This window comes from Anser anser (genome assembly GCF_964211835.1).
Source record: "Anser anser genome assembly, chromosome: 18".
Taxonomy (NCBI): Eukaryota; Metazoa; Chordata; class Aves; order Anseriformes; family Anatidae; genus Anser; species Anser anser.
The window spans coordinates 8,948,532-8,973,436 of record NC_139739.1 but is presented as its reverse complement, the minus strand read 5'-3'; the positions used below and the strand labels follow the sequence as shown (position 1 = coordinate 8,973,436).

Here is a 24,905-nt window from a genome sequence, read left to right as displayed (position 1 = left end):
AACCTTCTTAAAATGATGCTGTCCATTTGTACTTGTGAAAGCCAGGACAGCCACACCCTTCCTGAGAAACCAAGACATTTAGTTGCAGACTGCAGTTTTCTGAGCAAAAGTAACATGAAAGGTTCATCTTTCAAGAGAAACTGGTACAATAGGGAAGCAGGCTTTCAAAAGCATCTTCTCTTTAATTTTATTAAAAATGGAGCTTTTTTCCCCCCTCTCTTTTCAAAGCAAGATGCCTAGACTCAGTGTCACAATTCTGGTGTGGGAAGCCTTACTGACCAGTAGCAGCCACTGGTACTGATCAGTCTATGCCTCCCTCTGGCTTGTCAGTTCCAGCTGGAGCGTTTTGTCTCAAAACCAGACTCACAATGCTACTGATACCCGAGTGTTTTCCTTTCTACATAGTCAATTTTTATGTCATTTCTTTGATATTGTCTGATGGTAATCCTCAGTTACTTTTGAACTTGGTTTTGTTAAAATACTTCAGAGCTGAAAGGGAGAATGTGTTTGTTAAGCTGTCTGCTACTGTGAAGATCTCTGGAGAGATGGCTCTGACTAGAGCCTAATTTTGGACCTAACATTTGCACTCTGTTGGCATTGGCAGTGCCCCGGCTGTGGAAGACAAGTCCCTTTTTCTCTGTGAATTCCACCCAGGCCTTCTCCAGGCAAATATTTGCCAGCAGTGGGAGAAAGTACCCGCAGGTAACTGTTTTAATGACTCTGTTTAGGAGGATCAAGAAGCAGGCAACTGCAGTCCTTTCAGTCTTCATTAGTTTTAAAGCACTGTGGCAGACTATTATACAACTCATGAAAGGCCCATTGGATTGTTGGTGCCTTTAATTGTGTGGAGTCTCTAATGGTCTGTGGCTGTCTAGTATTTAAAATTGAGGAAATATGCTAACAGCTACATGAAATATTTTCTCTGATGCTTTGAATCAATGGCTAAAAGCAAGCTGAGAACAAACTAATGGGTTTTTAAAACATCCATGCCTTGGACTGCCAGCTTCTGCTTTGGGATATGAGGTGTGTTTTCAATGAGCAGGTGGAAGACATGACGAGATGCTGGGATGATGGTAGGGATTTGAAAAGTTAGTGTTGTGGCATCAGTGTCAGTTTTGTTCCAAGACAGGGCCCTGTCCTTGTGCTTGCACAGCCATCACCATGCCGGGGTTGTCCTGTCCTGTATTTAGAAGAGTTTCAAGTCTGATTATTTACCTGACCTTGAAAGGTGGAAGAGATGAGCCCTCTCTGCAGCTGTGGCAGCTGGTGGAAGGAGCTGGGTTTCCTGAGCCTTTCCATCCCCACGCTTGCACCTTCACAGTTCAGTTGGGGTTCCTTTGAGCTGTTAAATCGTGGGCTAGTACCGCTTTTGGAGCATTTTAGGTTCATTCCAGCTCTCTCCTGCCTCCTCTTAAAGCTGTACCGACAGCTTTCACCTAAAATAGCTTCCAGTGTTATTCTTAAAACGGCTCAGCAGAAAGGGACCACTTTGGGACTTGCGTGTTATGTCTATTTTGTGTATTACACCGGCTGCATTCGGTATTCCTCCGGTGGGTTTGCGGCGTGATTCAGGACTTCCCCCAGCCTTGGGAGACGCTGGATGCGGAGCCGCCTCCCCTCCGCTGCTTTTCTCCTCTTCCGCGGCGTCCCCGTGCCTGGCAGCAGGCACCGTTCCCGGGGGGCGCGGCGCTGCCGCGGGGCCGAGCGCGGAGCCGGGCGCGGGGCGTTCGCCCGGGGCGGGGCGGGCGGGGATTGGCGGGGCCGGGATTGGCCGTGCCGAGCCGAGCCGAGCCGGGCCGGCCCCATCCGCGGCAGCCCCGCGCTGGTGGCGCTCCCGGCACCATGAGCACCGGCATGCGCTACAAGAGCAAACTGGTCAACCCAGGTGAGGCGGCGGGGCCGGGGGGGCGGACGCGCGGCCGCTCTGCCCCGGGCCCCGGCGCAGCCGTCCCTCACGGCCCCTTCTCTCTTCTCTTCTCTCCCCCCTGCCGGCTCCCGCCGCGGGCATCCCGCCCTCGCCTGCCCCGCTCGCATCGATGCGCCCCGCAGAGGAGAAGCAGGTAGGTGAGCTCGCCCCGCTCGGCTCGGCTCGGCTCGGTCCGAGCCCCCCCAACTCTCCCGGGGTGCTGGGGTGGTGCCCCGGCACCTGAGCGCGGCGGCGTTCAGCCCTGGCTCCTCTGAGCTGGGTTCATCCGGGGAACGCGCCTTTGCTTTGCTTTATCCCCCCCCGCTTTGGATCTTTGGATGGGGTTTCCTTTTTTCCCTTTTTTCTCCAGTGCATTTGGGTGCGCCGAGTAGGTTTGGATGCAGAAAGGCAGCGCAGGGGCTGGAAAAGGCTTCTCAGCATTAGGAGCACGTTGCCCATCGCTCCCTCTCCCCTCCGCAGCACAGATGCGCAGGCACTGACCCAGTCGTGCCGCTCCTTGCTGGCGCAGCAGATCACCTCCTTGCAGGCAGCCCGAAGCTGGGCGTTAGGGAACATCTGCTTTGCTTTGCAAAGCAAATAGCTCTTTGGAGACATCTCTGAGTCCCCGAGAGATAGAGGGGGTGATGCAATCAGATGACATCGACGGTTGTTTTTTGGCTCATCATTTGGTATTTGGAGGGGTTTAGGGTGTTTCACGGGAAGAATTTTTCTCCGGTGGGCTTGAATGTCTATGTAAGAGGTAAGCAGCAGAGTGCCATGTGTTCCTTAGCACCCATCATCGTGATTATAGGCAATGTCTGCTGTAAATGAGCTTGGAGAAGCTTTTGTGCCTCACAAAGGTGGGGATGGAGGCGATGGTTGACACAGCAGGGCAGTGCAGTGGGGCTGTGCAGCAGGAAGGAATCCACCCATCCCCAGCCTGGCTTGCACTTGCTTTGGGGTCTGCTTTATTTCTGTCTGGGGCTGTAATTCCCCATGAAGCAAACACCTTACCTACCGAGGCAGTGGTACTGCACAGCCTTTCTGGACCACAAAGGAGGAGACTAATTTTGTAGCAGCTTAGGCATTCACCCAGGCACTGCAAGAAATGGTGTTTCCCTATAGCGCAGGCTTGGGCGCTTGTCTGTGAAAAGGCACGTGTGTGGTTTTGTGAGCTGCTGATTGCAGTGGTGAGAGGAACAAAGTAAATCTAGCGGTAATGGGATAAAGGGGTCTTATCAGGCATGTTTTTCCCAAGCTACTGGAATTTTACTAGCATTTTGTAGCTATTTCTTAGTGTATTGCTGTTATTCCAATTCTTTTTTATTTCTGGAGGGGAACAATGCAGGCTGTGTTCTGAAATTACAGAAAAATCAGGGTAAGCTGTGAACTGCAGAGGAGATTTGTGACCCAAAAATCACGCTGCTCTTTAGCTTATTTGTCCTTAAACAAAGAGGGACGAAGGTTATATATAGGGCTCCTTTCTGCTCACTCCCCAGAGTAAGAAGTGTGGCAGATATCAGAGTGCTTTGGTGTAGATGTTATCATAATTCCTAAAGGCTTTTGTCACGCTTTATAGGCAAGAGTGGGCTGGAGACTATACCCAAAAGTGTCTGTGTTTGCAGGATGGCATAGGCTCTTCTGGCACAAAAGTGGTCTTTCCTCAAGTCCGGAGGTGTGCACGTGTGTGTCCCTGTGTTTTATGCTGAGTGTAGAGCGGGTCTTGCGTGACAGAGCATGGTGAATTATGAATTTGTGCCAGCTGTATTACTTGCGGATGGTGGAGGGAAACCAAGCTGTGAATACAAAGCAATCTGCTGAAATGAGAGTGAACGTACTAAACCACAAATGATAGCCTTATTTAGCATACTTCAAGAGCAGGGATTTTCTTCCTGTGCCACCTTTTTCCTATCCTCTTGCATCTGGCAGCAAGTACCAATTTTAAAAGGTTTACTGAAGCTGCAATTCTTGCCTGAAACGTTTTTTAAAAAATTGTTATAAAAGCTAAGGAGAGGGCAGTACAATAGGTTGCATATAAGCAGGGTAGCCTTCAGTAAAATAATAATGTTAATGAGTTGCTGAGTCAAAAAAACCAGGAACAGTATGGTGTCAAAGAATGTGCGTTCATCTTCCCTCAGATAATAGTCAGGGCTGATGCATTGTCTGGGTCCAGGGAACTCTGATTTGTGGGTTTGGCTCCTTGTGGCTACCACTTATGAATAGAAAATAACAGTAGATTCTCTCTGTTTTCCAGTTTTCTCAGGTTCTTCATGTTTGATTTTCAAAGTGTGTTTGGCTCTGAACTCATGTGCCATTGAGTCAGGACAGGTTTGTCCGTGCACAGAGCACCCACCGTTCCAAGGGGAAGGACCCTGCTTTAGGACCCTGGACTAGGAGAAACCAGTCTCTGGTTCAAAGCTCTACAGCAAGGAGCTTGGTGTCACCAATCAACCTCAGTTCAGCACCTGTCAAATCGGGATGGTTTCTCTCCTAGGAACTCACGTACTGTTGGAGAGCTTTCTAAGAGGGAAAGCCTCTTGTGGCGAAGCTGGGTAGGCAGATGAGGCTGTGGCTAATAACCCATATGCATAAGAGTAGGCCATGTGTAAGGGAAACCTAGCAATTTGTTGCAAGACTGTATTGACTTGAGTACCAAACAGGGCAGTGCAGCTTGAGGACACTCTGCCAAAGCCCAGGGTATCGCTGTGGGAGGAGTACAGGTGAAACCTTCTAAATACCCAGTTAAACTGGAGTCTCTTGGCATGCTCCTGCAGAACGTGCCTCCTAGCTCTTGTTGTTGGCGTGTGTTTGTTTGGGGTGTTACCTTGCCGTGTCTCTGGAGCTGGCTCCTGCTCACTCAGGCCCGTGTCTCTAAAGTTCTTTGAAGTCATTGTTTCTCTTTAAATCGGGAGGATGGGAACCTCTCCTTCCCAAGTTGATCTCTCCGCCCCATCAACTTGCAAAGCTGTTTGGGTGTGGGAGCAGAGACTACCTGGTGGATCCAGTTCTTTCAGTGGGTTTGAAATTACAGGGCTGTGCCTTTTGCGTTCAGCTTGGTCTTTTTCTCTTCTTAAGTATATGTTGAAGTGATCTGCATGTCAGTAAAAAATATACGTAGGGGGTACTGTGTATAAAGAGGATGCTGTGCAAAAGGTTGTTTGGCTAGAGGAGTGGTTTCAGTGTGAGCCTGGGCATTGAGAACTCTTGAATTTGTTGCATTTGTCTCTGTTTTTGAGATTCTGGGTTTTATATCTTCAAAATGCGTAATTCCTTTGCTTTCTCCACAGGGGAAAAAAAAAAAAAGAAAAAATCAGTGATTTCCATTGTTACTGCGGCGGTAGATATATCACAAAAGCAGAGATGTCTCTCATCTAAAATGGCAACTGTGCCAACACAGAGCATCAATTTCAGGTCAACCTTCAACCTAGCCTTGCCTACCAGATAACTTTGGCTGATGGAAATCCCCCAATCCCTGCTAATATGAGCTGCCTTCTCCTTTTTTCTACTGTGTTTATGGAGAGAAAAACCCAGATGGGCTTACAAGAACTGCGTAACCCCCCTCTGCGTAGTGCAGAGGTACCAGAGATACTTCTAGATGCTGCCTGTGACACACTGCAGGTGCAGGTGGTTGCTCATGACAAAGAGCAGATTAGGAGGAGGGAGGAGTGGTGATTCCTGTGTCTTGAACTAGTTGAGGATGACCTTAGCGTGACTTCAGTTTCTGTGTACGTGTATGTGACGAAAATAGATTAGCTGAATTTTGTGAAATACCTGATGAAATGTACTGTGTGAGGATAGGTTCCCATGTGCAGCAGTTTGCTGCTGGGCTGATCTTGGCCTCCAGCTCTGTGCTGGAGCAGCCTGGAGGATTCATACCTGTGTTATGTGGCTACAGCATTTTTATCTTTCACCTAAGTATTTTCCTTAAAATAACTCTTATTGTAATCTTGTGATGTGGGGAAAGCTCTGCTTTCTTGCACCTGTGCTTGTAGAGAAAACATGGAACCTGGAAGAGAAACAGTTCTACAGGCTTTTTTAGTTTTCTGAAGGTTAACCCTATGATTTTATAGTTGTGATTCTTTGAGTCATTGGGAGCGTCAACAGGGATCTGTGTTGCTGTGCACGAGTCCGTCGTGATCTGTATCAATTCAAATGGGGTGGTTGTGGTGAGGGTTTTTTTTTCTAGGAGAAAGCAAAATGATGTTTGCATCTGGCACACGGGTGTTTCCCCACAGCTGGATCGTCTCTCACTGTGTCATCGATTGCTCTGGGTGAGGCTGCTTCGCTTTGACTCTGCATGTTAATGCTTCTTCCAACCTGCATTTTCCAACAGTGGTCTTGCATTCTGACCACCAATATGTGCCTGCCAGAAAGGGAGTAGCAAATTAGTCACAGAATCTAGAGCTAAACACTGGAAATGGTCTTAAAGCAGCACATCTCTGCTTGTGGTTCTGCTGTCCCAGTGTATCTTGGCCAGACGTAGCATTGGGGTGGAAGCTTTTACTTCTCTGTGAGAAGCCTTGTGCGTTTCATTCATTTTTTTTGGCCCATTTCAAAAGGTAAGGTTGGTCCTTTGCCCTCCAAACTGGGCAAGGGCTCAGTGCTCAACACAGTGTGTCAGGAGCTGGGTGGGACTGCAGCAGGTCGAGAGATTCAGCCCTACTTGTCCTTCTGCTGTGCATCTGTCTAAACAGTCCTGCTGCAGGAGGCCCCTGGGTCACGCAGACGGGCTATTCTGAGCTCTGGAGGGAGGTCCATCCTGGGCACTTTGACTTCTTTTCTTTTTTTTCCCCTTTTTTTTCTGCCTGCCCTTAGAAAAGGGCTGTAAAAGCAGGTCAGTACATGGGCTGCATGGTGAAACAGGACTGCTGGAGAGCTGGGCACAGTCTGCCTCCTGCTGCTGCTGCTCTCTCTCTTCAATTATTTATGCTCCAAATGGACGAAGTGGTCATCAGTACAGGGCCAGGGAGGGGTCCGGCCCTCTGTGTGAGTAGCAATCTGCAGTTTATGAAAAGGAGAAGTAAATGTTTCCTGCACACGGAATTTTTGTCCCTTGAATTTCCACGAACTGCTTGGCTACTTATGTGTGAGTCCAAAATTGTGCTGCCCTTGTGTGAATTGGGCAAGGCTGTTTTGGGCACGTTAGCCAAATGTGTAAGTGTGACAGATGTTGTGGTCTGATCCTCGCTGGTGCTAACAAAGTAGCAGTTTGTTTAACCCCTAGAGATGCTTGTGACACCGTTGCTCAGCTGCTGGGTTGCAGCCTGCTGGGGCCTTATGAAAAGCAGTTCATAGGTACAGAGGTGAAAGTGTTGCTGCTGTCTAAATGAAGGAGAAACCCAGTCCCTGCATGCTTTTAGTCTTCAAAGTCAAGGAGTCTCATACAACCTCCTAATGCTCTCAGGAATAATACCAACTGCACACCAATGCTATTCTCTGCCGGACTGTCCTGGCAGGAAATAGATGTAAGGCTGTTGTGACGGTCCTGTCCCGCCCTTTGAGCAGAGGGTGCTTTGCAGCAAGATCTGAGGGGAAGCTAGTCTGGAGAGGAACAGCCCGAGTCTGCTGTCTTCTGGAGCCCGTACAGCTACCCTGTCTCGGCCTAAGTTGCTGTTCGTTAAATACCCAATGAAATGGACATCTTGGGAACCCAGCGAGGATTCCGTGTTCAGCCAGCTGGTTGCTCACTGTGCCAGGCCAGGTTGGGTCCTTGCTGTGTTAGAGCTCTGCTGAATTAGTTTTAAATACTCAGTCCAAGGGGTTTCCCCAGCAGTTCTGTGTCACCCCACTGCTGTAGCAGTGGCTGCTGTAGCTATGCTGCTGCTGTCAGACGGAGCCCACGTGTGCTGAACCCAAGCCTGGAGAGCTCTGTTCCATCTTTAACATTTCAAGCAATTGTTGCCGAGATATCTGCTAACTAAGCCAGGAGGGTTTCTCTGGTTTCTCTTCCAGTTCAGGTGACTTCTGTGCTACTTTTTTTTTCTGGATAGCAGAGTACAAACTGGAGGGCACCTTCTTTGCTCACCCACACAGCTTTCTTGCCTGACCAACACTATGTCTTTGTCCCCTTCCTGTCCCAGGCAGAGATTTCCTTGGGACAGTGAAATCTCCTGGAGCAACCCTCCGTTACTTATGAAGGAAATATGCGACATCTCTAATACATTGTGTGACTTCAGATTTTTGTGAGGCATATGCAAGTTGTTTCATAGCATACTGGAATAATTCCATATGGGCTGGATTTTGTCTCTCTGTGTGTGTATGTCTACAGTGTGGTTAGCCTTGAAGCACAGGAAAAATATTTGTCGGCTGTTACGCATTCCTTTTGTCCCAAAGAATCGTCCCTGGAGCAGTGAAGAGATTTGCAGTCATCTTGTTCCCACAGGGATGTTCAGGAGCTGGATTTGTGTGTGGTGTATCAGAAAGGCTGGGATCACATCCCAGAACATGTGCTCCTCATCAGTGTGTGTGCTGCTGTTCATCCGTGACTTGGTATCCCAGGAACATCGTTTAAAACGAGTAGTGGAAGGTGGCACTGAGTGTGCTGAGGGGAAGGATTTGTATGTGTGACACTACCCAGAGGGGCTGGACTGCAAAAAGCCAAAGACATCTTCTGTTGCTCCCAGTTCAAATAAGAGTCCTTTATGTTTTGAGGCTTGAATAGATCAGCATTCTTAATTCCCCGTCTTGTAGGAGTGTGTTTCCAGCACATTAATTGGAATCTTATGGTTTGCTAACACTCAGCTGTAGACTGCAGTGCCTTCCCTCGGCATGTCACTCCCGGCCCCTACCTACGTGTGTCACCCCGAGCGCTGCCACAGCAGCTACGTGCTGGAGGGAGCTGGGAGGAGAGCACCGGAGGGCTGCAGGGCCCGGCTTGCTGATGAGCAAAGCTTGGCCGAGTGTTGGCCAAGAGGAAGTGAAACCCTGCGCAAGCATCTGCAAGGGTGCAATGCCAAGAGTGGGAGGAGGATTGTTTAGCTTTAGTACAACTGTCTGCTTCTGAAATAAAAAAAAAAAAAAAAAAAAAGAGGGGGTAGAAGTTAAAGCTGAAGTTAATTTCTAGAAGAGAGATACAGCTATGCCGTGCAGGACAGCACAACGCAGGGATGCTTGAGATGGCAGAAACCTCGCTGGGTGCAGCTGGGCAGTCTTCAGCTTGCATCAGCCCGGTGGTGTGCCAGCGAGGGCTAAGGAGGCTCAGGGTGAAGACTGCACAAGTCTGGCGTGCTGGAGGATCTCACGCTGCGGTGCGTACTTGGGAGTTGGAGGTGTGAGCCAGGCGCCGGTGGAGTTGTCAGGCAGTCAGAGGTGGGCAGCCCTTGGTACAAGCTTTACCTCCAGCTTTTCTCTTGCACCTTGGGCTGCTTCTCCACACAGCTGCGCTTGCTGCCAGCAGTGAGAGCCTGTGGCAGGACTGAAGTGCTCACTGAAGTTAGGTGATGGGGAGGCGGGAGCAGGGTGGTGGCAGACCTGTCCCTGTCTGCCACTGCTGCGGCCCTGTGGGGTGACTGCTCGGAGCAGGAGAGCCGAGGTCCTGCACTTGCCAGCTTTGTTCGTCTCAGATCTTTGCTCTTCCTGGGAACTTTGGGAGTGCCCCGTTTGTTTTGAAGCATGTTATCAAGAGTGTCCAGGGTGTGTGCATGGAGCGGGGATGGCCTGTCTCCGCCTGACCCCACCCAGGGCAGCTGGTGCCGTTCTCCCAGAATGACTTCTGGCCCCGGGGAACCGGGAGCTGGGAATGCAGGCTGAGCAAATAAACCGCGGGATCGTGAGTGCTAGCTCCTGGAGAGCGGCCATGGGGAGCGAGCCCGTCCCGCTGACCTCTGGACGTTCTCAGTGCAGAAGCAAGGGAGGGGAAGAAAAGATCCCCTCCGCCTGTGGGAAAAGAGGCTTCAAGGGCTCAGTGTCTGCCTTCTGCTTTCTGTGAGGCAAAGCCCCCGGTGGTACAGACATGGTCTGTGCTCCAGTGACTGTTTCATTTTGTCTTGCAGACCCCTGATGCTCGGAGCTGTGTGAGCACACACAAGAGAGCCAGGCAGGCCTTTTAATGCTTTAGTTTGTGTTACAATTATTTTTAAGATCACTTCCCAGACAAGTCACTTCACTTCTTTTTTTTCCACACATTCTGTAATGTCTCCTGGCTATTTCCTCAGTGTGGGAACTATTCTAATCCTGCCTGCTGTGCTGAGCTCATTCTTGCCGTGATACACGCACATGTGAAGTCCTTTTAAATCCTGCAGTCTTCCATCCGCCTTTATTTCTAAATAAATTACATACTACATAAAGTATATGTCCAGGTGAAATATGACTCACAAAGTTGGGCAGCTGCTGTCTGCCTGTCCTACCTACATTGTCCCCTGGTTGTGTTTTCTGTGTAGTTTAAAGCTCTCCTGAGTCTCTGCATCGGGAGTTAAGTGGTGTGAAGTACTGGAAATGTAGATGGACAGTGTTGGAAATGTCCATGTGGACCAACAGTAATTTCTCTCTGGTCAAGGCCTGCCATAAAAAATGTCAGAGAGGTTTAAGGCTTTTAGGATCCTATAAATTCTCAGAGCTTCATCCTGCTCAGAGGAGCTGGTGCCAGCTGGTCAGGCAGTCAGAGAAGAAAAAGAAACCCAGGCTTTGGGGAGCTGGTGTTTGTCCTGTTTTCTGGGGAGCGGGCTGAATCAAGGCTGAGGGGGTTAAACCGAGTGATACAGCTGGCCTGTAGAAAAGTCCTGCCTCTGCGATTGTACAGTGCTGAGAGGTGAGCAAGAGCGTGTCATCACAGCAGAAAGAGAGATGCTGAGATGCTCTCTTATCTCCAAGAGGCTGCACTTACAGCCCTGACACTGCCTAGGTGGTTTCAGCGACACAGCTGGAGCAGTGCTCTGCCTCCCTTGGCTGGAGCACGCAGAAGGGGAGCTGCTCATGCCTAGCTCCTGAGATTAATACCTTTGTTGTTCGTCTGCTTACTTTCAAGAGCTATCCTTCCCTTGAAAGGAGCCCTTGGCAGAGTGCGTATTTATGAGGGAAGCGGGTATTAGAGAGGACAGTTATTTAACAGGACTTGGTGCTTCTTCTGGGCAGTTAATCCAGGCACATGCTTGGGAAGGACTCCAGGTCCACCGAGCAGCTGAATGCTCTGGATCTGCTTGTCTGCCAGAAGCCTGACACTTCAGAAGCTCAGACCAGGCCCACAGAGGCGAGAAAGTCAGAGGTATGTTTTCTGTGTGCCCCCCAGCACTGTCACACCGATCCGTTTGGGATCCTCTGAAACATCGCTACTACGAGCAGGACATGTTTTCAGTGCAGGAGCACGTCCTCTTGTCCCTCGCTTCATCTGGCTTGCCCCACCGCACTCAGCTCATGCTGGGTTCACAGCATTTGACTTCACAGGAGTTTAAATAAACCAAAACCAATTGGATGGAACTCAGGGTTCATCTTCTTAGTGCCTGCTCTGTTTGGCCTGCTGGTCCTCAAACAGAAAGGCTGCATGCCATCTCCTAGCTGTGTGATGGCATTATTTTCAGCAGCTCTCATTAATGGCAGTGAAAGCCTTTCTGTTTGAGCTGGTAGGGCCAGTCCTCAGCAGCTGCTGGAAGGCTCCAGGCAGTGCCAGGCGTTTTGCTGGCTAGTTTGAATGGCTGATCTGATCTGAACATCTTCCTGCTCCTCCCGTGGTCATACTGTCATGGGCAGGTGTCGGTCAATAGCAGAATTGTTCTCCTGGTAAACAAGTGATGGTGCTAGTGGAGTTGTTCTTCATGTAGCAGCAGTGCAGTGTGTGCGTGGGGTTGCTAATGAGGGATATCATGGAACTGGTTGGTCTGAAAGCTTCCTGAACCATCTTATTTTTCTCTGCAAAGTGTGTGGATGTTCCTTCGTGTATGTAACAGGCCAGCATGCATTTCCTCTAGTGGAGAAAGCAGGTCTTGCTTTTTATTCCTAACGCAGTGGTTCGTAAATGAGCCTGAAAAGAAAAATATTTCCCCGCTTAGAGCAAAATTACAACAGAGAAGAGTCCCGTCACAACTTCTTAAAGCTGGGCCCTGAATTTGATCATGCACAGTGGAAATAATAGTCTGTTCAAGTGATATGCAGGTCAGGGAGCATTACCCTGTGCATAGGTCAGAAATGCTCATGTTACAGGTTTTGCTTTCCTCTTATCTCCCAAGACTGTGGGATTTGCTTGACTTTGTGTAGTCTGAGGGCACATAAGGGACAATGGGAGGAGATCCCACCACAAAACATGCCTAGAGATCCAGTTCCAGGAAATAAATCCCAAGAAACCTCTGTTTGGCCTATGGAGTTGAACCTGGGCTAGGAGCCCAAGAAAATCCCTCCCCGTTGGGCATGTAACATCGGTTCTGGGATTTGCTTGGAGATGTTTAGCCCTGGATTCTAACAAATACAGAGGTTTGACTTTGTGCTGTGCTGCAGGTCCCAAGAGCTATTCATGGCCATTAAAAGGCCGTGAGTGACTTTAGCTCTTGGCCTGCTGCGGCTTTCACTTGAGCTTGCATCGCACGGGGCGTGCCGTGGTTCTGTGAGCTTACTGACTGAGCTGAACGTTGCTCGTCTTGCCCCACTCTTCCTTCTCACCCGTGTGGCTGTTTCCATTGCTTTTGGGTTGCCTCATAGGAAAGCACAATTTAGCAAATGCAATTTTTCCTCTTCACTGCCTCAAAGTTCTTTCTAACGTTGAGTATTGCTGTGCTTTGTGTGTCCAACAACCACAGCGTTTACAGTCAAATGACTTTGTCTCCTCTAATAACTTCTTTAGTCCAGTTTCATTTCTCTGGCTTCCAGAAATCCATTATAATCACTTCAAAGGTGACATTTCCATGAACTCTGCTCTTCCAGTGCCCATTCCATTAATGTCCCCCATCTTCCATCTCCTGTACTTTACCATTCTTGTTATTTTCAGGTGAAGCCCAGGAAAAAAAAAATGAAACCAACAAAACCATTTAAAAAAAATCCATAAGGGCGAGGATTTCTCAATTAGCTGTTCCTTCAGATCAGGACTGTATCAGTGAGTCACTGCTAACAGTTTTGCTGCAGGGCAAGTACAGATTATATTGATGGCTCTGATTGGATAAACTGCAAATTATAGTGGAAGTCAGGACTGAAATAGCCACAGTAATGTTATCTGGAAAGAACAGATGTTATCGAGAACCCCGATTATTCTCTGTGATTGGGCTGTGTCACTGATAGAGTGACATTAGTTATTCAGTTTGGGGTGCTAACCTTTTTTGATTGCTTTTTCACTCAATTTTGGGGAAATAAACTGTTACCTTAAGGTGGAGAGAGTTATAGGAGGAGTGGAGCAGTATGTTTCAGAATGTGTTTAATGACCCTCTTCAAGATTTAGGGCTTAGCTATCTGTCTCCTCCAGTCCAGTTCTGTGCTAAGGTTTGTCCCTAAGGCTGTGGTTTTTGATGACGAGAGAGGAAAAATGCCTTTCAAATCTGGTAGAAAATACCATTCCTGAGACTTTGTTGGGAAAATCCCAGTATTCCAGGTCTGTCCTGATCAAAGTACGTTTCCTGTTCTGGCCACGTTATTTTATACTGTGTTACCTCTGCTGAAATTTGCCAGAATGGCAGAGTTGGGTTGTAAACCCCCTGCCTCTGGGGGAAGATCATAAGAGCAGCTCTGATGTTCTTGTTCCCAGCGCTAAGCACAGTGGGGCCTTGTGGCACAGCGGCAGGGTTGTTTGGTGTGTGTATGGCGATGGCGTCTGTGAAGCCCTCTCCTGGGCCACAGCCCTGCATCTCAGTGCTATGCCCCCGCCCCGGCTGAAGCGATCCCACCCGTGGTGCCTCTGTAGGCGTATTTGGGATTAACCAGGGAGCTGACGTGTTCTTCTGGTCTGGGCTGACGTAGAGATGGAAGACAATAGGATGAAACATCAGCTTTTCCACAGAGGCCACTGTCAAATATAGTTATTTTAAAGGCAAATCTTTTAGGGAATTAGCAATAAAATACAAATCTAAGGCCAGCTTTCTGTGAACGTGGATGAAAGTGACCAAGTCCTTTGAAACTGAGAGGGGCAAGGGACCCCCGTAGTTTTACAGATGCAGCCTCAGTGAGCTGTCTGCCGCTGCTCTCCCCCTCACTGCTGTAGCTGATCTCAGCTGCTGTGTAGTGGGAGCTCTCGCCATCTCCCGTGAGCAAGCTGCTGCTGAGGAGTTTACACACCTGGTGCCAGGCTTACAGTTGCCTTTCATGTGCTGTGGTCCACGGATTAGATCCAGGAAAGGGGTTGGTGGAGGAAAATAACTAGGAAAATACTGCAGGAGGTAGGTTCCAGGCTGCTTTGAATGGTCCTTTCATCTCCGTCTGAAAAAAAAAAAAAAATAGTAAGAGCCATAGCTCTTGGAAAATGGCTCTGAAAGGATCAATCCCCACCCAACATATGCACAATTCCATACATCTGGAGGAGGGAAGTGTAGTTATTTTGTGTTTCTGATGTGATAACCCGTTAGTTTTCTTGTATGCTTCAGATTGCAAGCCATCTGGGGCAGGAATGGCCTTTGTACTCTGGCTCAGGGCCCTCATCATGGGGATGTGCTCCCCAGGAGCAGGTAGCTGATTGCAATCCGCTCTCCGGATGATAAATTCAGGGCTGCAGAGCTCGGCAGTGCTTTACCCTGAGGCTGAAAGCTTCTGCATCCCCTGTGCCTGTCCCTGCTTCACCTAGACTCGTCACAGCATGGAAAACTCTTGTAAGCTTTTCTGTTGCAGATCTCCTCTTACCTTTTGCAGTATTGGTAATTGAGGACATTCTTGCCTGGTTGAACTCCTCCTGTGCCCTGCTCTTTCTGGATAAGCAAATGACATCAAGGGTGGCTGGGCAAAGAGTCTGAGAGAAGTGCAGTGAAGCAGCTGTTTGCTATAGCAGGAACATCTGTACTTAGGGGGCTCCCTGCAGTTTGGGAGTAGGTGCTTTCACCTTTAAAATCCAGTTCTAAGTCTATGTGTAAACACTGAAATAGGATCTGCTCCAAAGGGAACAGTTTGTATAGTTAAATCTAAGTATTACTGGAAAAGGAAAATACAGCCTTCGTCATCTCTAACTCTGCCAGGGCACTGATGTCCTTGAGTCTGTGGAATTCCTTTGCAGAGAGGAAGCCTGGTTTGCCTGGGAAGCGAGATTTTTCTGGAATTAGGTTACTTTCTGTTGATCTTAATAGACTAACAGTTCACAGCATCCCTTCCCTAGCCTCTAGCTCTTGCTGCCCAGAATGTTCAACCGTCCATGAGCTTAGGTTTGGAAAGTACAAGGTGTGTATTTGTATATTAACCTCTTATCTGTGAGTTCCTCAAACATGGCACAGTCTGATTTTTATTAGGCTGCACTGAGCAAAGCCTTTGCTTTCAGTCTGAACGGCGTTTACCTGTATGTTGAGTGAATGTCCCCCCAAAATCCCACCAAAACAAACATATATGAAATTTCTGAATCTGAATTTAGTGCATGCCTGCTCTCACTTGCAGAATTATTCATGTACAGCTGCTTTGAAGATAAAATGACTGCCTGTTCCTGCACACAAGGAGCAGCTGAGTATTGGAAAAGTGTGAAGCTTACAGGAAGCAGGAGGTCTCTGCAAACAGTGCTGGTGTGAGTGCCTGGAGAGCTCTCCAGGGTGTCTGGGTGTAGGGTGAAAGCACAGCCCTTCCTCAATGCCTCTGAGCCCAGGATCCTTGATGGCTCGGCAGGATCCCTGGCCCAGCCAGGGTAGGCTTGGGTGCTCCTAGTGAGTCTTCCCTGCTGCTGTTAAAAGGTGGCAGAACTGGAGCCCAGGACATGATACTTCTGCACTTCTGTCTGGAGACCATGATCTTTAGGGATATGCAACAGCTGCTTTGGTGGAAGAGTGGCTCCACTCCTCTGTGGCTGAGTCAATCACACAGCAACTGAAGCTTCCTAGAGGCATTTGAGCCTCAGGAGTCCCCTTAGCCCAAATGTTTGACTTCAGGCATGTTTCTGCCTTGCACTGGTGCTCCTCAGGGCAGTGGGATTTGAAGCACGCTCGGCTCAGCTCACTGCTGATGGAGCTCTCCTGATGGGAGCCAGCAGGCAGTGCTGTGTAAAAGGGCTGCAACTGCTCATCTTCCAAACGAGGTGACCTGGCTGTTGGATATTTGCTTCCCCACTGGGTCCTCACTATGTTGATGGCTTCTGCTGGCATCTTACCAAGTTACAGATGTGAGGCTAGAATTGGCAGAAAGAAACTGGTGGGAAGGTAGCCGGGTGGGAACGTCTTGCTGCTTCCTTCACCAAAACGTGTCCATCCAACAGTGTATTTATTCCTAGTCTGTGCTGAAGAAGACCCACACGTACAGCCCAGGTCTCTGTGCCTGGAGCCAGAATTTAGAAGAGATTCCTTTCTCTGGTGTCCACCACTTCTAGAAAGGCTGAAGCCCGCAAGGGAGAAAGCTCTTGCTTTCATTATCTTCTTGGCTGGTTGATGTCCAGGGATGGACTCTGGAAGAAGTTTGGGGAACAAAGGGCTCTGTAGGAGAAGCAGTCATGCTGTACTTCTTTGGCCATTCAGCTCCAGGGATGTTGTGTGATCTAGAGAAATCAGCAAATGGTCCTGAGTTCCAGCTTTTTATCTGCTTGCAGGAAATCCTAGAAATAAGTGCCATGTGATCCACAGCTGTGCACACGACATACTGTGCCCCTTGCTTCAATCTCCATTGCACTTACTGCAGCTCCCATTACTGCATGGCAGCAAGAAGTTCCGCCCAGGGTTGCTTTAGCCAGTTGCTGCTGTGGCACACGTTCAAGACCAAGGTCTTGTGCATTTTCATGCATGGGCTGGAGTTGGTTTGGGCCTGAACAGCATATGGCTTGCAGCATCTGTATTTGCTCACAAAATGGCCCCTTCCACATTGCGGCTGCCTCTGCAATGGCAGACGGGGAATTCTGGAAGGGGCTGAGAAAACCTCGGTGCCTCCCTCTGCAGAGCAAACTCTGGGGTGAGGGGACAAAACCATGGCCTTAGAGGAAGGAGCTGTGTGACTGTGACGTATCTTGGCCGTTACTGCTTGAGGCACTGTTGGACACTGGTAAGTTTAGTGCTTCCAAGAATGAGACACTGATTCATCTGTGGTCAGTGGGTTTTTAAAATGATGCCACTAAACAGTCCCTCTGGTTTCTGCTGGCCAAGCGCGGCTGTTGCAAGGCTCTTTTCCTTAGGATGCCCCTGTGCTGCCTGGTTCCTCGTGGTGCTGGGTTCAGCACCGCCTGAGCTGGATGTGAAGTGAGAATCCTGTTGTCCCTGTGGCCAGCGTGGTGGCCCAGCTCACGTGAGTGGTGGTGTTCCAGTAGTTCACTGCAGCACTGACTGTCTGGAGGCCTACAGAAGTTTTACAGCCTGTTAGATCCTCAGCTGCTCGTGTTTCTGCCACCTCCTCTACAACTCATTTGGATCAGCCTGTGCTGTGTTCACTGCCCAGGTTCCCAGCACGGACCTGTCCTGAGATCAAGTCTGGCCATGTGTTCTCCATGGACACCGGAGAATGGGGCTGTGCTGGAGAGGCCGCAGGGCTGTGGTGTTTGTGTTCGGTGCGGATGGATTAGTTACCAGTACGGGTCACTTCAAACCACGTGCATGGGGGCAAAGAGTTGGGCTGCTGCAGGGCAGGCGCTTGAGGGTCAGCAGTTGGAGCTGGGCACAAGGTGGAGCAGTGTGGCTGAACTTTGTGGCAGCTCTAGGCTGTGATTAATCCTCAACGCTCTGCCTGGGTGGAATCTGGGGAGCTGGGGGTCAGGCATAGACCCATGCAGCTTGTGCCATGCCCTGCTGTTAACTCAGAGCAGCCCCTGCCAGGTTCCTTCTTGCAGGGGAAGGAGGGAGGGGAGGTGGTGGGTTCGGATGGCAGCTGACTGGGAGGCAGAGATTAATGAAGTGTTGAGCTCTTAATGGAGAACATGCTCTGTTGACTTGGGTTTCCCTCTCCGCCCATCCCACACTTTTTATTCTGTGGCACAGTCTTTTGAGCAGCTTGAGAAAGGAAGTGATTTCAGACTGGAGGTGACCTCATCCGTCTCCAGCTTTGAGGTGGAGCAGTGTTTGGAGCCACGACCACAGCTCACATCGCTCTTTGAACATTGCAGATGAGAGACTGGGTGTCTGGGGAGAGCCCGGTGCTTCCCGCTCAGCGGAGGGCTCTTGCCATGTAGGAGGTAGGATCTTACATCCCACAGCATGCCAGCCCCCAACCCCTCCTCTCCCTGTGAGGTGCTGGCATCTCACCCCATTTGCCAGGATTTAGGGCTGCTTGGCACTGTCTGAGCTGCCCTGCTGCTTGGGGAAGGGGTGTAGCTGCACGCTGGGCTGTGGCACGGGGTGCGAGTGTGCGAGAGGTGGGGATGGCTGTGGGGTGTTTTATCTTTCTGGAAGGAAAAGAAGACAACACAGAGTCCAAAGACAGTTGGACAAGAGGCCCAGCTAGAAATACCATGTATCAGAGCAGTTCCTGATGAAGAGCTAGGCCCTGTCCTACAGAGCACAGGGTGGGGGCAGCCATCTGAGCGGTCACCACCAGGTCCCAGGCAGCCACTGCTTGCAGAGACTACCGGAGGATTCTCCTTCCTGACACGGTAAAGGACCCTTCTTCCTCGTGCCCTGACGTCTGCTCCTCTGAGACGGACAGGATTTTCTCTTGCACACTTGGAGCCTAAAGTCCTTGGACCGTGCTAGTGTCCAGTGAGGCCAGCTCCACCCTGGCTGCTGGGGCTGCTCTGCCAAGCGCAGCTCTGGACTGCAGCAAGTGACTGTGTGCTCCAGGAACAGCAGCCTCTGAGCGCCATCTCGCAGGTCATGCGGGGGAGTCCAGCCGCTTCCCCTTAAGCCTAGTTGTCTTCTGGCTCAAACTCAACTGAAGAGATGCTGGGCTGTGGCAGACTGTGGCTGGGAAAACAAAAACAGTCTTGTGTCTCTGTGGCTGTGTGGCTGCAGAGGAAACTCCCTGTGGCTGGGTAGGCAGCACTGGAGGGGGATAAGTTCAGTGGAGGAATTTGCTTTTCTCTTGGCTTCATCCCAGGTGGTATCAAGACTCCTGCCTGGAGATAAATTCCCTCCCACCGTTGCTGAATAGAGAGAATTTAACCCTTCTTGGGATCCAGCAAGAGACTTCCTCTTCCTCTCCTGCCCCTCTTGCACTGGGTGGGAGCAGGGGCTGAAAGCAGATCCTGCTGTGTGTCGCTGTGAGGATGGCAGCTCACAGTCTTTTTACCTCTTTCCTGCTTGAGACTGGTCTCCGTGTCTGTGCACGATGGAGCAACCTGAAAGTGCATGGACAAGCAGGGGTTTTGCTTTAAAACACCCCCGTTGTGCCCTCTGCTCAGCATCCTGCAGCTCTGCACGTGACATGGCAGTGCAGTGGCAGGTGAGTGTGGCCGGCTGGGTGACAGAGGAGCTCTGCCGTGCCTGTGACAAGGGGTTTGGGTCAGCAGAGCCCCGAGGGAGGCTTGTGCTGCTGTCGGTGATGGAGGGCCTGCCGTGCTGGTGCTCACTGCCTGGCTGGGCTCAGGCCCTTGGCACCCCCCTGCCATCTGCGCCTCCTGTGAGCGAGCCCCAGCAGCATGCAGAGAGCAGCCATTGAGCCGCGAGCCCTGCCAGCTGCCCGTGTCAGTAGGGCACAATAAAGATGGTGTGTCCGGGCGGCAGCCTGGGCTGGGCTCGTGTGTCAGGAACAAAGGAGCTTTTGTAGCAGGCACTGCCAGCAGCGGGAGGTTTGTCGGCTCTGGAGCTGCGGTGCTAATGCAGGGCTCTGCGCCCAGCTTCCCCCGGCTCGGGGCTAACCAGCAGCCTGGTGGCACGGCCCTGCGCTCTTCCTTCACTCTGGGTGGTCTGAGCAGCAGGTCGAGGGGGGCTCTGCCCGCTGGGCTGAGGAGCTGCAGGAGGCAGGACTGCTGGCCTCTCAGCTCGTGGTGTTCAGCAGCCGGGCTGCCCCGTGCCACGCGTGGGGCCCTGCAGGCTGTTGCACATGGACCTGAGGCCTTCCCCTGGGGTCGTCTCCCCTGGCTGCCCTCCCATTGCTGCATGCAGCTTCGGTGCCACGCTGGCGCAGAGCTCGGCATGGCTGTGGCCACAGGAGGCACTCAGCAGGGCGTTGAGAGAGAGCTGCACAGTGTGGTCAGCGGCTGGTACACGAAACCACCACAAGTGGGCTGAGAAGCCGGCGATGGGCTTGAGGCAGTAGGACAAGATCACGTTGGGAAGGATCCCCTCCGTGAAACTGCGCTGGATGCTTTGTGGCTTTGATTCTGGGTAGTTTTGTCCAGCGGTTGTGACTGCTGCGGTATCACAGCGCGCTGCTGCTGCCCGTGGTGCTCGTGCTGTGGCCTGGTGTTCCCTCCTTCCCAACCGAGGAGCGCTGTTCTCCAGGAAAGCTCTGTTCTGCTGGCTCTAAGCAAGACTGTGAAGATTTTGTTGAGAAGGAAAGGAGAGCTCAGTAAGTGCTCTGCCGTGATTGCTGCAGATACCGGCTCTTCCAAAGGGAGGAATGGCTGAGGGGAATCACAGGGCCTGGGCGGGCAGGCTGAGAGGAGCACGAGGTCTCTGCTGGCTCCAGAAAACACTGTGTGCTCAGAGAGGAAGCAGTAACCACAGGAAAAGGGTAGTTGCTGAACCCAATTTGCCAAGAATTAAGCAATCTGTTTCAGAGCATGAGATGTGTTGAGCAAGAGAACTGGTTTTCCCTCCTGAAGCAGGTGGAAACGGTAAAATGAGGAGGCAGAGTCCTCCTGCAGCTCAGCTGCCAGACAGGGCCAATCCTTCCCAGCACACAGTTCTTCTCCCTTCCCTCCTACTGATTCTGTTTTCAGAAGCAGCCCAAACATCCCTGTGCCACACGCTGCTGTTTTTATCACCACTGTTTGCTCTGTGCTCTTGTGCTGGCTGGGACTGCTGCAGCCACCACTGGCAGGTCTTGCCCCTTTTTGGGTTAGGTGGATGCCCGGTTGGCCCGAGTATACAGGAAAACGAATACGTGAAAAAGGAGTGGATAAAGATTGCTCTGCGCAGTGTGAGTCCTGCAGGACCCTGATACACAAGGAGAGAGCTATTAGCTTTGGGATCCTGGTTCATCAGATCAGATTCTTTTTGGCTTTGTAGGGGGCAGACCAGGAGATGCGGGAACAGCTTGGTCAGCCCCTCCTCTGCTGCAGGACAGTGAGAGGTTCGTGCAGTTGTGCTGGCTGCTGGGAGCAAGTCCTCTGTGCCTGCAGGGAGGTGGCCTGTGGGTGGGTGTATGGCAGAGCTTGAGAGCAAAACCGAACTGGGAGGGCTGCCGTGCGTCCCAGGTGTGCCTTGGCACAGAGGGATGTATGAGGTTGCTTTGGGCAGACAGACAGACAGACTGGCTGCTCAGTCCCTGTCCGCTCAGGAGAGCAATGGCTCTCTGGAGTCCGTTGCAGCTGCTCCTGCGAGCCCGCACGTAAGTGGAAACAGATGGCGTCATCTCAGCGGTCGGCAGGAATCTCTCAGGGCTGCACAACCCCGAATGAAGTCGGGCTGGGCTGAGGCAGAGCGAGGCTCCCGTGCTGACAGGACGCGCTGGCTCGCAGCTCCCCGCTGGGGTGTTCCCACCGCCGTGGTGCTGAGCTGCCCTCCCTGCGGCGGTGCTTCCCCTAGCAGGCTCGGGCAGGGTGCTCAGCTGGGTACCGCAGAGCCACCCAGACCTTGTTGGTGTCCGTCAGGCTGGGTACCTCATCCAAATGGGCATCCCGACTGTGAGCTTCAGACCTCGCATCACCTGCGTGATGGCAGGACGTGGGAAGTTCTCTCGTATCCAGCACAATCTCTGCTAAGATTCAGGCAGAGGGCCTTCTGCTCTGTCTCACTGCAAACTCAGGCTAACTCCTCATATTTTCCATAGTGGTCAGCATCTCTGGTAAGGAGAAGCAATGCTCAGCAGTCCCTGACTACTACTCTGAAGGCTGAAAGAAACTTTCTTTAAATTCTCTTTGACAGACAGCACAGTTTGATTTAGATTTTCAGTGACTTGAAATTTTCTCCCATCTCCACAACGTTTAACAACGTGTAAATCTCCAGTCATGCTCCAGGGCAGAGGAGCAGTGATTTGTGCAGCAGAGGTGTATCCAAGCTTAGTGTCTGCTGGAGCAAGTTGATGGGGAAGAAGGGAACAGCAGGTGTTGGACAGCATCTCCGTGTTCCTATTTTAATTATTCTGATGGCATCGTCCCGAGCTGCAGCCCGGTAGGTTCCCCAGCCTTTGTCCATTGGCCAGAGCTGAGGAAGCCTTGGGCTGTCAATTTGACTGTCTTTGAAGTGTGGACCTAGCACAGCCATTGCTGTTTTGCAGCCCTTGCCTTTTCTTCTTCTCTCATGCAGCCGACTGCCCGCCTCAATCTGTACATCTCTGGTGACGGGGGATCAGTAGGGAAGCTGTAAATCCCAGCAGGACAGCTCTGTTGTCCTCTGTTGGGTGGAGGTGTTGTGTCTGTGCATCTCTGCGGGTCCTGGGGATGCTTTAGCAAACATCCGGGCTTCAGGGACCAGCACTGCCTCCCAGGGAGCTGCTTGGTGGCAGGGCAGGACAGGCGTCCTGTGTGCTCAGTCAGGATCTCTGTGGATGCTTTGAGAGAGCGCAGAGAGCACTGTGCTGGTTTACCCAGGTTTCATGGTTCCTCCGTCTCTTCTTCAGCTTTTTGTTCCTGCTGTCATGTGCTATGATCCTTTCCCGAGAACGTCTCGCAGCACTGCTGACAAACAGGTGTGCCTTTCAATCCCTGCCCTAAAGCAGTGTTTTGCGCCACTGCTCATAAATCGAGGTGTGCTGCAACCCCAGCGTCGCTTATTGCTTATTCCTGCTGATTAGCTTATTGCTTCCAATTGCCAACACCATCACAGTCATTTTCCGTGTCACTCAGGGAGAAGGAGCAGGGTGCAGGTGTGGGAGGGAAAGCCGCGTTTGCCAGACTGCAAAGGACAAATGCTTCTGCAATGAAATACTCCAACTGTTGCGCAGTTCGCTCTGTTGTTTATATTGAACCAAAAGAAACATCCAGGGGAGGAAGGGAGCAGAATTTCCCTCTGACTAATGTTGCTGGATCATGCAGGGCTGTGGGGAAATTGCCAGGCAGAGAAACCATCAGGAGGAAAAGGAAATGGAAAGGGAATCTAATTATCCATCTGCAAAGACAAACCTTAGTCCTGACGCAGGGCCCAGCCCGGGGCAGGCTGATGTGGGCTGCCAGGGCTGGGAAGTGGGGAGTCCTGGGGGTCCCGTCGGGGATGTCTGGTGGCCAAGTGCCCGTTACAGGGAGCCGGGTGAGACCAGGTAACTGCCTTCTCCGAGGCAGTGCCCTGTGCCAGGCTCCAAGGGCTGAGCTTTGCAGCTGGGTACGACCGTGTCATGTCCTGGTGGAGCATGGGCAGAGCTGCGCAGGTGTAAAGGGAGGAGGGTGAGTGCCTGGCAGCCTCTCAGCAGGCTCCTCTGGCTCAGGTGGGCTGGTGGTACAAGCCTGAGGGTGAGGGAAGGAAGGTGGAGGTCCCTGTGCCCCTCTGCCATGTCAGTGAGCGTGCACAAGAACTGTGCTTTGTTACCATGGGGTGGCTGCGCGGGACAGCAGGGGGAGGGTGGGAGGCTGGAGCCAGGGGGTCTGGGGGCTGGGGGGAGACCCACAGGAGCCCCCCTGGGAAGGAGGAGGTGCTCTTCCTCCTTTCCATGGCGCACAGCAGTCTGTCTGCCCTTGAAGGCTGCAGTGCTTTTGGGGGTGGTTGCTCTCACAGGCTGGGGCTGGCATTCCTCTTGCTGGGTGCCTTCCACGATTGAAGGTTACTTTCAAGCACTGCCTTTTTTCCCTTAACTAATGTAATGGAATTAAAAATGATCTTGTGAGCTAAGAGTGGGCTCATTCTCCTCTCTTGTGGGCATCAGCTACTCCTAAAGTTATGTTAATTGTAGCTGGGAGACCCAGACAGGGGTTGGGAACTGGCCCAAGATAGTTGTCTTGTGTTCTCCCAATACTTTTTTGGGAGCCTGCAGGGAAGACAGCATGTTCAAGACCTTCTTGAAGAGCTGGAAGCATCCCTGAGATGGGTGTACTGGGGATGAACCAGGAGCATCCCTGCCTGGGTCCCTTTTCCAGCCTTGTTTGTCCCCTGCTTGGTCCCTGCTCGGCGTGCCGTGCTGCCCCAGCCTGGACTGCCTTCCCTGCTGATGCCCAAGGGCTGGCCCTGCTGGACCAGGCAGGAGTGTCTCATGATGCTCATGGGCTGTGACGTCCTCTCTGGTTTTGGATTCAGCCTCTTTGGTAGGCAGGCCTGATCCTCCATCCCTTAATCACGTGAGCAGACATCTCTATTTCAGTGGGACTACTCTGTGAGTAAGGATCGCAGGACTGGGACCACTGCCTACAAGTTGAAAGTGGACCTTCTGTAGGGTCCTCTCCCCAGCCTTTTGCTGTTCAAGCACATAAATGTGCATCAACAGCTTCCAAAGCTGCTGATGCTCTTGGCATTGGGATGGACAATATGAGAGCTGGAGAAGCAGTGCCCTTCCATTTCTGAGGATAAGTCACTGTTATTTTCCACCCTCTCTCTCCAGAGAGCTCCCAGCCCAGCCAACGTCTGTGCCCTGGGACGATGTGTACCTGTTTTTCTCTCAGGCGTTCTTGTTCCTGGCTTTCCAGGGCTGGCAGGGCTCTGTGCTGCCTCTCTGCTTTTCCCAGCTGTGGCTTTGAGGTGAGAGGGAGGGAATCCAGGTAAGCCCGATTCATGGCTGGAGCAGGGTAGTGCTGAGGGACTGCTGCAGCCCTTCCTGCACCGCCTGGTTTCTCCTCCGGTCTGAACAGCCCAGCTTTGGAAATCCCCGTCCTTTGCTACGGTTTGGAATGCGCTCACAGCTGAAGGTGCTGCTGCCTGGGACCCTACATGAGGCAGGGCAACAAGGGCTGCAAGTCTGCTCCATAAATTGATTTCTGCCCGGCTCTGGTCAGGGGCAGCTGATGCGGGAGCTCCCTGTTCCTGCTGGCTGC

The 24,905-nt window shown here is 51.4% G+C and overlaps 1 protein-coding gene across 6 annotated transcripts in view; it reads left to right on the top strand.

The window, feature by feature from the left end:
• Window positions 1–1,681: 1,681 nt before the first annotated feature.
• SEPTIN5 (septin 5) overlaps window positions 1,682–24,905 on the top strand; it is a 43,907-nt gene continuing 20,683 nt past the window's right edge. The window contains exons 1-2 of one of the 6 annotated variants that reach the window (XM_083803500.1): window positions 1,772–1,885; window positions 2,050–2,060. In XM_083803500.1, the coding sequence (XP_083659626.1) occupies window positions 1,843–1,885; window positions 2,050–2,060 (54 nt within the window). In that variant the 5' untranslated portion in view covers window positions 1,772–1,842. Of the gene's footprint in view, window positions 1,894–2,049; window positions 2,061–8,941; window positions 9,154–17,939; window positions 18,084–19,255; window positions 19,289–24,905 lie in introns of those variants that run through there. The other 5 variants (XM_083803501.1, XM_083803502.1, XM_083803496.1 and 2 more) reach the window with 5 other exon arrangements.